Source organism: Lycorma delicatula, chromosome 1, assembly GCF_047948215.1.
Source record: "Lycorma delicatula isolate Av1 chromosome 1, ASM4794821v1, whole genome shotgun sequence".
NCBI classification, from domain to species: Eukaryota; Metazoa; Arthropoda; class Insecta; order Hemiptera; family Fulgoridae; genus Lycorma; species Lycorma delicatula.
This window is the reverse complement of record NC_134455.1, coordinates 340,069,490-340,081,673: the sequence shown is the minus strand read 5'-3', so window position 1 is coordinate 340,081,673 and position 12,184 is coordinate 340,069,490. Positions and strand designations below refer to the sequence as shown.

Below are 12,184 nucleotides of genomic sequence, written 5' to 3'. Positions count from 1 at the left end.
AAAGCACGATTCTGTTTTCATACATACTTGCCTCTTTTTTTGCAATCAAAAAAAGCTGTTAAAAGACAAATTACATAACATCTTAACAAGATTTACTAATTTTTAACTAACAGTAAGCATGTGCACGAAAATCACTGGGTAATTTAATTTCTCTAAAATATATGTAAATAAATGAAGTAAAAAGTACAGAAACACAAAATTGGATAGTTTGAAAGTTGTAAGAATTAAAATTTACCAGAAATTATTTTTTACACTAATTTGAGAACTGAATCACACTAAGAAACTGAACTTTTACTGCACAGAGTTAAATATATAAATTATTTTCCAATTTTTATACTCCTATTTAGTCTTCTCTTCTGCTAATGCTTTATCATTTATTTTGTTATTTTTGTTTTGTAATAATTTAGTGATAGCTGGGGCTTACTTGGATTTAAATATTTTTAATGAATAGCTATCATCAACAGTATGTGTAATAAATGATTTATCGTCTACTCTGATTTCAGACTACTAAAAAAAAAAAAAAGAATATTTTTATTAATATATAAAAATCAGAATATGAAATAGGCATAATAACAATAATTTCACACATATTAAGACTTTCTTAAAAATCTGGAAAACTTTCAAGAGGTAAAAAGAGTTCTTTTTCTAGCATGTTATCTTCTTTATATCAGCCTTAGCATCAAAAGAGTAAGCAAGTGACTAGGAGGTACACAAATAACTTAAATGACCGAAATATGATTTGAATTTTGATCAGGGTATTAAGTACAAGTAAACATACATATAATGCTACCTAAAAAAAAATTGACATAAAAATAATGATCACATAATATTCCTTTTAAATAAACATATCTTTCAAATATATAAAGATTTAATATGAAAAAATGACTGTCAAAAAATTTATTTTCCAGTAGTCTGATTACCTTTGCCTAAGTGAGTGTTAATACTCATGTATCTTGCTGTACCAGTCAGACTCTTGTGCTCCCGGTAAGGTATATGCTTGTTCGTTTCTATATCTATATACTCTTTAGCTAAACCAAAATCTGAAACCAATAAAAAATACAAAAAATAAATTCAATTTATATTTTATCCTGTTTAGTTTCCCATAAGAAACCTGTAAACACATAAATCAATAAACTACATAAAATTATTTTTAATTTTTCATTCTACTTAAAAGTTGTTCAACAGTAACTGCAAATGAATAAAAATAAGCTTTAAAAAATAAATAGCCAAAATAAGATATCGGCTTCTCTTTAATAAAATAGAACAGTGATTGAAAGAAATTACAGCAATCACACTTTACTACAGCAAAGTTATGTTTATATAATTATAAACACAATAATAATACATGTACGCTTATATGTGAGGGTCTACAAACTCAAAAAAGAAGAGTATACAACAACATTAAGTACATTAGTGAATTATGTCTTTCTTAAAACTTTCCTGTAATAAAGATACCCATCTATTTCCCAACTTTTAGGATGAGGGCTACTACAGTATCGGATTAAATATTTTGCATTAGAGCTTGAAGATAATATCTCAGAAATGGCCTGTCAGATTTCCATATAGTGCCCTTTTTTTTTATTATAATAAATTTTGCACTCTACTTTAATGTCTAAAAATTTCTAAGGTATTATTTGACAGAATTTTTTAAGTAATTCTGAAAAAGTGCTATTGTTTTTAGAGCTTTGATTACAAAGGCCGTAATTATGTTGATTATAACTCACAAAATCTATAACCTCATTTTCTAACTGAGCAGTAATCTTAATACTATTTAAAATATGGATCAGCCAACAATCAAAAAATAAATCCACTCCTTCTCTTTTCTGTATCTACAAGGAAATTAATTGAGGATAATGATGACTCAAACCTAGTCTAATATTTAAAATGAAGTGAACACTCAGATTAAACTATTATAACTATCATACTCAGGCCACAAAATACAAGCCATACAGACTTCATTGATCACTAACCCACTAACCACATGAAAGTTAAAGCATTTTTTAAAAATTTATTTACTTTTAATAAATAATAGTAATTAATAATTTTGATAGTCAATAATGCAGTTTTATACTTTAAAAGGCAAGATCCACTTATCATATTCATATAAGATTTAAAAAATAATAATATAGCTACTTTAGTAATTTATTTGTATACTTAACTGGTCATAACTGCACTTATTACACTGATCAACAGCCTGTATTATTAACACTGACTAAATTATAATCTTTATTATTCATGCTTGTAATTAGTCATCAGTAACTGCCATCTTATACCATAATTTAGAATTTTCCCACTGTAGCAGTTGGCAACTCTGCTGATTAGTGGTACGGACAGCAGAAGTCTTTGTGTTTAACAAAATAAATGAAAAAGCATCTTCTGTAGTTTGGTTGAAAAAATTGGGGATCAAAATAACAATTGAGCTCCTAATATTTATTGTAAAAGATGTAATGTGTCTGGAGATCTGTGGATGAAAGGCAATAGAAGTTCTATAAAATTTCCTGTCCCTATGGTATACCTATGATAGTAGTTTTGAGAGAAGTATTGTGAAAAACTTTTATAACAGACCCAATAAATAATAATCCTCATTTAAGTTTGGTTTTACTTAAGTGTAAAATTCTGTCATTATTATTCTAACATATACCAAAAAATTAAAAAAACATTATTGTTTTTTTAATTTTTTGGTAATGAGATCTCATTATATGCATTTTATTATATATGTATATAACACATGGCAACTTTTCTTTAGGTTCCTAATGGTTTACTCTTTTCTAAAAGTTTAATTTTGGCAGCTATCTGCTGCCAAAATTTTAGCTCTTAAATGTTTTCTTTTTTTCAAGTTTTTTTTTTAATTTCTGCTTACATTTTTCTTTTCAGGGGCTGTATTTTGTTCTTAATAGAAATTTTTTATTTTTTCTACAACACATTCTTCATATCGTTTTCTAGTGCTTCTCACTACAGTGAGTATTTTTTTGGTAATGAAAACATTCTCCTTGACCCAGCATCCACAGTTGCGTTTATCAACGTTTCGTTGATAAATTGTTTCTTCGTGCAAATTCACCCCACAAGAGATTTGTTAACGAAAAGTAATCTCTGAAAATGTTATTTTCTGAAATTTTTTTCTAAAAATTCCTGACTTTTCCTGACTAAGTTTATATTTTCTGACATTTCCTGCCTGTGGGAACCATGATATGGGTTGTCTACAATTTTCAAAGAAAGTCATTAATAAAGTTATAATTAACAGTCTTAAAAGTATAATTGCATAATGTACACAAAGTATAACATATTATTTTAAATTACAATAAAATCATCCTGCAGGACTTCACTGGATTAGTTGCTCATGATAATTCCTTTCAGGTAAAGATTCCGTATGATCTTTAATTTGTTTAGTCTTGTAACAAAATATATCAATACATAGATTTTAATACAAATAATATTTTTAAAAAGTAAGAATGCATAAACTGGTAAATTAAAAAAAAAATATATATATATATATATATATATATATATATATATAGGAATTATTAGACTATATTAACTATCACTAACAATTTTTTTTATAACACTAATCCATTTTAAAGATACCACAACCAACAAACTCTTACTGTGTATATATATATATATTAAAATGATAAAACCTTTTTATCATTGCAACAGTAAATTCATACATATGAATATACAAATTTAATCAATAACATACAAACATTGTTACAGTTACTATGTAAATGGGTCAACAACAGAATTCTCGTAAAATACAAACCTTTATTGAACAAAAATTATACCTTATGCCAAAGAACTTAGTATCCAATATTAAAATGCTGTCATTAAAATAAAAATAAAATAAAAATTCCAATATCAACTGAAAAGGAATTTCCTTTCTACCGTTCTTTATAATACTTATTATAATATGCAAATTATTATAGAGGAAAATTAAATATAATAGGAAATGATTATTCTACAATCTTTACTGACTTAAACACAATTGGATTCTTAAAGCTAAAGAGATAAGTCATTTATTATGATATGTGTAATACAAAAGATATTACTTTCTTACCCAGTAAATAGTTAAATTAAAAACAAAAAAATAAATAAATGAAAGAAACAATCACACAAATAATGAATAAATAAAATAAAAAACTGACATCTATATTTCCTCTTTTCTAGTTTATCTTAACTGTACACTCATAAGTTAAAATTTCTTTCTAAACATTGGTCATCCCAACCCCATAGGGGAAGACACCTGCCTCGTGACGCTTCTGGTCACCACCCCCTCCCAGCTGCCCTACGCCTAGCCCTCATGGGTTTAACCAGCGTCATCTTTCTCCCCTCTAATTTTTTACATCTCACAGTAATATCACAGGCCTCATAAATTAAACATTGGTCAATATGATTTATATTTATCAGCCCCCAAAGAATGATTTTTTCTGACTTTAGAAGGGAGCCCCAAGAAACATATCAAGAAAAGAGGATACCTATATCCCATTAATAGAAATGTAAGAGGAGCAGCACATCATTCTAACATTGTGTGTATATCAACAGTAAACAGGATTCACAGAGAAAATAAAAAGCATTTAGACAATCTGTCGAGCTGACAAAAAAGATTTCCTGTACTTAACAAATTCATTAACAAAATTAATTAAGGAAATAGAGTTTAATGGAACAAATTCCAAAGTAAAATAAAATAAAAGAAATCAAGTTAATGACTTGAAATTGTTTTCTGGCCGCATAGGTACCTAACACAGATACAATGGTTTCATAAAAAAAATTATCTTGACATACGACAAAGCCTGACAAAATGATGATGGTGTTCACTTTAACTGAACAAGATTGAATCAAAAAATTAATACTGCATACTGGAAACACTAACAGATTCATATCAGATGCCAAGCACATGTTCAAAGACGACAGTTCAACTTATGAAGACAAAGCAATGAATGGCATCAATTTTTAAAAATGAGTAAAGAGAACGTGTGATAAATTTGCCAAAAATTGTCAATTATCACACAATGTATTTAAAATTGTTTAAAATTTATTCCATTTTAAAGGTTTCTGGCTATAAAATATTCAATTGCCAATGTATTACATGTGACCTAAATGCAAGTGATTTAGCCTGGGTGAAAATGAAATACAACATAATAATATAAACAGATTTATTAAAACCAAGTATGCGCTTATGCAATCTTTAATGACAGTTGAATCTTTAATAAATGATGACTGGGCTGGTTACAAAAACCACACAATAAAACAGAGGATGAGTATTGGTATAAAGATAGAATTACTTAAGCTGCTACTGATTTTTGATCATTGAATTGCAAATATTCAGTATTTCTGGTCTTACAGAATTGCGTATTTATTAATTTATTGTTTGTAAGTGCAAACACCCTGTAAATTTATCTTTCCTATATTCAGAAATGTTATAATTGTAATAAAAAATATTTTTAAAAAGTAAATTAAATAAAAATAAATTGACAGGTAAGTAATTGATAAATCAATAAAGTTTAAAATCTACAACAGCAATAAACAGTTTCCAAATTTAAATTGCCTTTTTAAGAATAAATTAAATTTTAGAATATTTTGTCTTATTCTTACTAGACAAGTATTTGAAAAACTGTACAAAACAAAATGAAGTATGTTGTGAGAAATCTCAGTTATGTTCAGTCAAAAATAATATGAAGATATGTAGTAGTCCTAACTTTTCTTTAAATGAACAGTAAAAACAATTTTCATCTCTCTTGAGTGTGAAGAACATATGATGTCACACATTCCTCACAGTGCTTAAGAACTACCACACAGCACTTTATTTTGGTTCTTAGTATAAAATCTGCACAATAACTTTTCACAAAAAAAGGTGTTACATATTGTTTATATTGAATAAAGTACTGGATTATACTTCAAAATAATCATTTAATTATAATAAATGTGTAAGTATAATTCACCTATTATATGTATAATTTTATCCTTTTTTGTAGGTTTACGACCCACAAGAAAATTTTCTGGTTTTACATCCCTATATATAAGATGTCGACCATGAACATATTCTATCCTGTGGAGCTGTAACAAAAGAAAATTCAATTCTTAATTATATTTATAAGCTTGAAAGTTAAAATTTAACATCTTTTATAATTTAATGACAAAATATAAAAGCAATACAAATATGACAGTAATTATTTTTTACCAGATGTGTTAAGTTGGGTGAAATGGGAAAGATAAGTATGAATTCCGGTAAGGTAAGGATTAGATATTGAACAGTAATATAATTTCTAATTATATTAGGCCAAAGAGATTCAGAATTGCCAAGTAAAACACATAATTGCAACAAGTGAATTTTAGAACAAAAAAAAATTGTATGACTGAAATTCAAAACTTCACCAGAACTCAATGCTACAGGAAATTACTACTACACTGTCAATAAACACAGTGACCATGAGAAGGAAGCAGGTATCTGATTTCTACAGAATTCTACCCTTTCCTAAAGTGGAAAATTCAGAAATATCTGCTCAGAACTAAACATTTAAGTGATAGACGGCATTGACTGATTAATTAGTATGCTAAAATGAACATTATGTAGTTTCAATTGTAAACAGACCAAAGTTTTTATACGGATCTGAATACTAGATCGTAGATACCAGTGTTCTTTGATGGTTGGGTCTCAATTAACCACACATTTCAGAAATGGTTGACCTGAGACTGTACAAGACTACACTTCACTTCACATACATATCATCCTCATTCATCCTTTGAAGTAATACCTGACAGTAATTCCCGGAGGTTAAGCAGGGAAAAAAAGGTTAAATGATAATTTAAAAATTTCTTTTCTTCAATGAAAAACCAGCATTCTTTTGTCATGGTCCATATGACATTGATAACATGCTGGTCCATTGGCTGCAGGACACTTGTAGTGCAGATGGGTAAAAGGGCAAATTTTATCTGTGCGAGTCCTAGGATTACTTAATGTACTACACAGTTATTTTTCAATTAAATGAATTTTTCTGTTTTTCCTTTTTAAGTCTACCCCTTCTTGTATTTATTCAGTAATTCAAAGGTTCATGACTTAATGTTTTTAAAATGTATAGGCTTTTGAGAATATTTGCCAGTATCACCAATAACTGACAAATTTCAGTTCCCATGATATTCACACATACACCAGCAGTTACTCTTTCTTTTGACAACTTTTCATGTTTAAACTTTAATGTCTTAAAAGGCATTTAAAAAAAAAGTAATGTTTTCAGCATTTAATGTGATCTTTCTTATAACTCCTATACATTCTAGCTCACATATTTTTAAGTCATTGCATGACCAAAATCGCTAAAACCAACAGTTATGATTCTTGAAAAATATTATGTACAATCTACAGTATATAAAAATACTACGCAGAAATCGAACAGTTGTATGTACAGAAAAGTGTAATTTCTGGCAGTAAGAGTAATTAAAAATATTGTTTTATATTAATGATGAAAAATGCTGTACAAATACAGGAATAGTTAATTACAAGACAGATGCTCTTCACACAGTAGCTAGTCAATGACTACGGTTGCCGAGAGGGTGGTAGTTCTATCTGATAACAATGGAATGACATATGTATGTGTTGCTATGACTAAGTCAATACCCTTCCACCATTTCATTGAGAGAGAGAGAGAGAGAGAGCAATACTTCAACAGCCAGAACCAAACATTGGTTAACATTAGTATATTATCATTATTTATCTTTAATGTTCCAAAACTAAGGTTAATATTAAAAACAAAGAAACCATCACAGAACTTACCAGTTGTGTAGCTATCATAAGAACAGTCTTAAGTGAGAACCTTCGGCCACAAAGATCAAACAAATCTTCAAGACTTGGCCCTAGAAGTTCCATGACAAGTGCATTATATTTACCACAAGGTCCAAAATAATACACTTCTGGTATGCCATCTAAATAAAAAACACAAATTTATAATATTAAATCACTGTACTGTAAAACAAAAAATAATCACGACTCCCAATAAACAGTTTGTCACCCCAAAACTACTCACAAAACTTTTTTTAGCAATAAACAATTCTTAAACTGTTCTGTAAATTAATAAAAGAAAACAACTCAAAATTATATTCAGATCTCCTTGAATAACATACTCATAAACCGCCAATATAAACCAAATGTGTCAATAGTACTAAAGTAATTAATTTATTAAAGTCATTTTGGCAGAAGGTTTAGCACAATCTGAAATAAAATTTATACTAATGCAAATATAACATGCTTTCCAGAGTTGAATCCGCACTGGAGAACATCAAGGGAAATGCTATAATTTCAAGCGGAAGAAAAAATAAGTAACAGCCCCATCATAAAAAGTGAGCCTGAAAATATTCCATCTACCTTGAGCTCCAAGAAGATTAATGGTAGATCACATGCAGATAAGTATCAAGAATTTACATAACAATTTACAAAAAATGACATTTAGAACAGTAGAAATGTGAAGAAACAGGTCCTTCAAGAGACCTGTTTCTTCATATTTCAAACTAAAAGTGATTAACTAAATTTTTGCATCTGGGATGGATAAAAAATATTTTAACAATACAGAAATACATTTCCATGAGGAATTAATTGTATGCATTATGGCTAATTTCTATTTATCAGAAAATCAAAAGAAGAGATTTTAGTACCCCACAAGTCAGGTGAGTTATATATTTTTATGGGGCATATACGTCCAATCGCCATATTCTGAAATTCACTAATACCAAATGCAAAGTGAAGTAAAACAGTTTTCTATTCTTGATCCTAAGGTTGAAGAAGAAAAGTGTTATTTCTTTTTATATTTACATGAACAAATGGTGTGGTTTGTATTCAAACAGCTTCTTCATAGTTAAAAAAGTATTTAATTACTTCTGTGTTCATATTTTTGAATTTATGTATAAAGGTTCTCCTGGGTCTTTCATAACCTACTCTACTCATGAAAATAATGGAAAAAGTTCATTTAACATATGTTCTAACTGCTTCATTTGCGAGTTGCAGCTAGTGAAAGACTCCACTTGGATTTCAGCTACCCCAGTGAAATGAAGTTGTACTGATTTTTAGGAAGTTAATTAAGGGGCAGAATTAGTGATTTCTTAAGGTTTTGGCCTGAAAAATCGAATAAAATAGGTATCAGAACCGTATCTGTAGTAACGTTTTGAGAAATCCGGAACGAAAATCAATAAATTAGGGTAAAAATCAGTTTTTTTATGTTTGATGTACATTAACTTTGTTAAATGGGTAATAAACAAAACTTGTAAAGAATTTAATTCTGAACAAAATGGTGTACGATAAGTTGAATAAACGAATAAAAGTTAGAAAAATCCCGAATTTTATTTAGAAACATTACTACATTTTCAGAAAAGTACTTACTTAATGTAAACAAAAAACAAATTTTTTTTGGTGATGTGAAAAAATTGTAAAAAACAAAATTTACTGTTAAAAACAAAAATAGTAAATTACACAATTATAAAATAATAAATAAATAAATAAAAATTATTTGATAATTTTTTTATTAATGACAGAAATACAATAAATTACTTGAAAAATTATTACTTCAAAGTTGGCAATAAATTAACAATAGCTCATCAATAATGTGCAATACTGTATTAATGTTTAAAACAATCAGTTAGGTACATGAACTGTGCTGTCGTTACCAAAGATCTTCTATGAATTCTATTTTGAACGTGATTGATTTGCCATTGAAGTAATGCCGTTCTTATTTACAACAGAAGAATTAGGCTGAAATGACATTCATTTTGGGTGTGTGTAATCTGGTAATGCTACAGCTGCTGCAGTAGAATATGAAATAAGTTTTCAGAATCGCAGGATTTTCAGATCCCAAACAATTAGCATGACTTTTTAAATTTTCAGAAAACAGGTTCAATACCTATTAAGTAATCTTACCAGCTATGAACGATCTTTTCCAACATAATGCTGTTATTGATGAAATTATTAGTGATGCAGTTCAGCACAGTCTAGGCATCAGTACACGATGTCTTTCTAAGCAGATCAGAGTTTCTTAAATATAAATCATCAACAGCCAGTTCAACATCCACACCCAGGAGACAGTCTGCTTTGCTTGGAGTTTTGCAGCTGGTGGAATATAAATTGACAACTCTAAAAATATACTTTGTATACCAACAAGGCAAATTTCACTCAAAAAGGTATCAACAACTTACACAATGAGCATACATGGGCTGAAGTAAATCCTCATGAAATGGTGGAAGGCAATTTTCAACACCAATTTAGCATCAGTGTATGGTGCGGTCTTCTTCTCAATCAGCTATTTGGACCATTCATATTACCTGGCTGCTTAAATGCTTAAGTCTACTTGCACTTTCTTCAAGAAGAATTGCTGCAGCTGCTCAAGGATGTTCCTCTAGAACTGAGATGCAAAGTATACTTTCAACATGATAGTGCACCTCCCCACTTCTCTTGCGCAGTTTCCACTCACTTAAAACATAATTTCCCTGAGAAATGAATCAATCATGGAGGTTTACATTGCTGGCCACCAAGATCACCTGATCTAACACTTTTAGATTTTTGTGTCTGGGGATGGATGAAAGATATTGAATATAAAAAAAATACATTCTCATGAGCAATAGGATGCAACTAAAATAAAATTTTTTTTTTTAAATAAAATTCAAATTTTTCTAACTTTTCTTTGTTTTATTCAACTTATCTTACAAAATTTTGTTCAGAATTAAATTCTCTATAAGTTTTGTAAAAAGCTTTATGTTTATTACCTATTTAAAAAAATGTTTGTTCGTCAAACAGAAAAAAAACAGGGTTTTTTACCCCAATAATTTTAATTTAATGTGTTTTAGGAAGTCAAACATACATCATGTATGCCATGAAGTAACTGGAAGCCATGATGATCATGAAGACATAGATCTTAGGGCTATCATGAATGTGCTACAAAGTTTCATGAAGGTCTTCGTTACCCCACTTTCAGCAGTTACAGGTATTCACCCTGCCACTGATGTGAAACATTGACTCATCACTAAAAATTACACTGTCAAAATAAAATACAGTGTATTACCTGCAATTTTATCCATCATTTCCACACTAAACTGCAACTGAGCAACTTAGACATCATCTGTAATGTATTTGACCGTGATTAGTTTATACGGCTTAAAGTACAATCTTTTATGTAATACACGCCTAACAGTCATTTTTGAAATGCCAACCTCACATAACGTACATAGCCCAAAGTTGATTTCTTCAGACTAATGCAAATATTTCACCGAATTGTTCCATAGTAAGCTTCAGGGACATGTGGGCGTCCTGGTGTATTTTGTATGTTTAACAGAACAACCTGTCTCAACAAAGGCTTGGTGCCAAGAGTAAATCATATGCCTGTTAGGAGGCTCCCTTCCGTATTCTCTATGAAAATTATGTTGAACTGCAGTTGATGTCTGAAAATCATAAAATCAAAACACACAGCAAGCATATTCCGCACCACTACATGCATCCACTTTTAAAAACATTGGTGACAGTGCAGATGGCCAAATTCTGTATAAATGAACTACACGAGTCAAAATTTGATGTGTTTTGCCATTAAATGAGACCTCAACTGAATCTGTAAGTTATTTAAATAAACTTTGAAGTTATTTGAAGTCCTTTTCAAATCACCCAATATTATAATTCCTATACATGCTTATTATGTAACACATAATTTTTAAAAATTATCTCCAACCCACACAAGATTTAATTTTGTTAATGTAACTAAAGTAATTTTAGCATGTCAAACGCTTGCTAAATTTTAAATTATATTTTTTTCAAGTTGGATGTAATGCACCATAGTCGCATCTGTACCTTCAAGTCACCAATTGCAGAATACTATCAACATACTGAAATACTAACATATTAAAATACTATTAACATCCATCTACCTTGTTCTATATCTTTGTTCATTGTTGTGGTAACTTATTACAGTGCATTTCTGTCTTCATTTTTCATATAATTCCTAAAATATTTAATAACTTAGTGATTTTGAAATCTTTTGAATTCATTTATAAACAAAATATCAGGTAATAAAGATAAAAATATTTTTAATTATTCATTTTAATTTTTCTTTATTCACACAGTTTTATTTTATTAAAAATATTCTTTTTCCTTTAGTTATTGTAATAATTAGAAAATGATAACATTTTTTTAGCAGTGCAAGGCAGTAAATGTAATACCAGGTTTCTAGGT

The 12,184-nt window shown here is 29.0% G+C and overlaps 1 protein-coding gene across 5 annotated transcripts in view; it reads right to left on the bottom strand.

Moving 5' to 3' along the window:
- The window catches only part of gish (casein kinase I gish), a 179,781-nt gene that overhangs the window by 69,028 nt on the left and 98,569 nt on the right, over positions 1-12,184 (bottom strand). For all 5 annotated transcript variants that reach the window (XM_075382292.1, XM_075382291.1, XM_075382289.1 and 2 more), the window contains exons 4-6: positions 7,760-7,908; positions 5,934-6,048; positions 921-1,040 (exon numbers count right to left, since the gene is read on the bottom strand). In XM_075382292.1, coding sequence (XP_075238407.1) covers positions 921-1,040; positions 5,934-6,048; positions 7,760-7,908 — 384 coding nt within the window. The remainder of the gene's footprint in view (positions 1-920; positions 1,041-5,933; positions 6,049-7,759; positions 7,909-12,184) is intronic.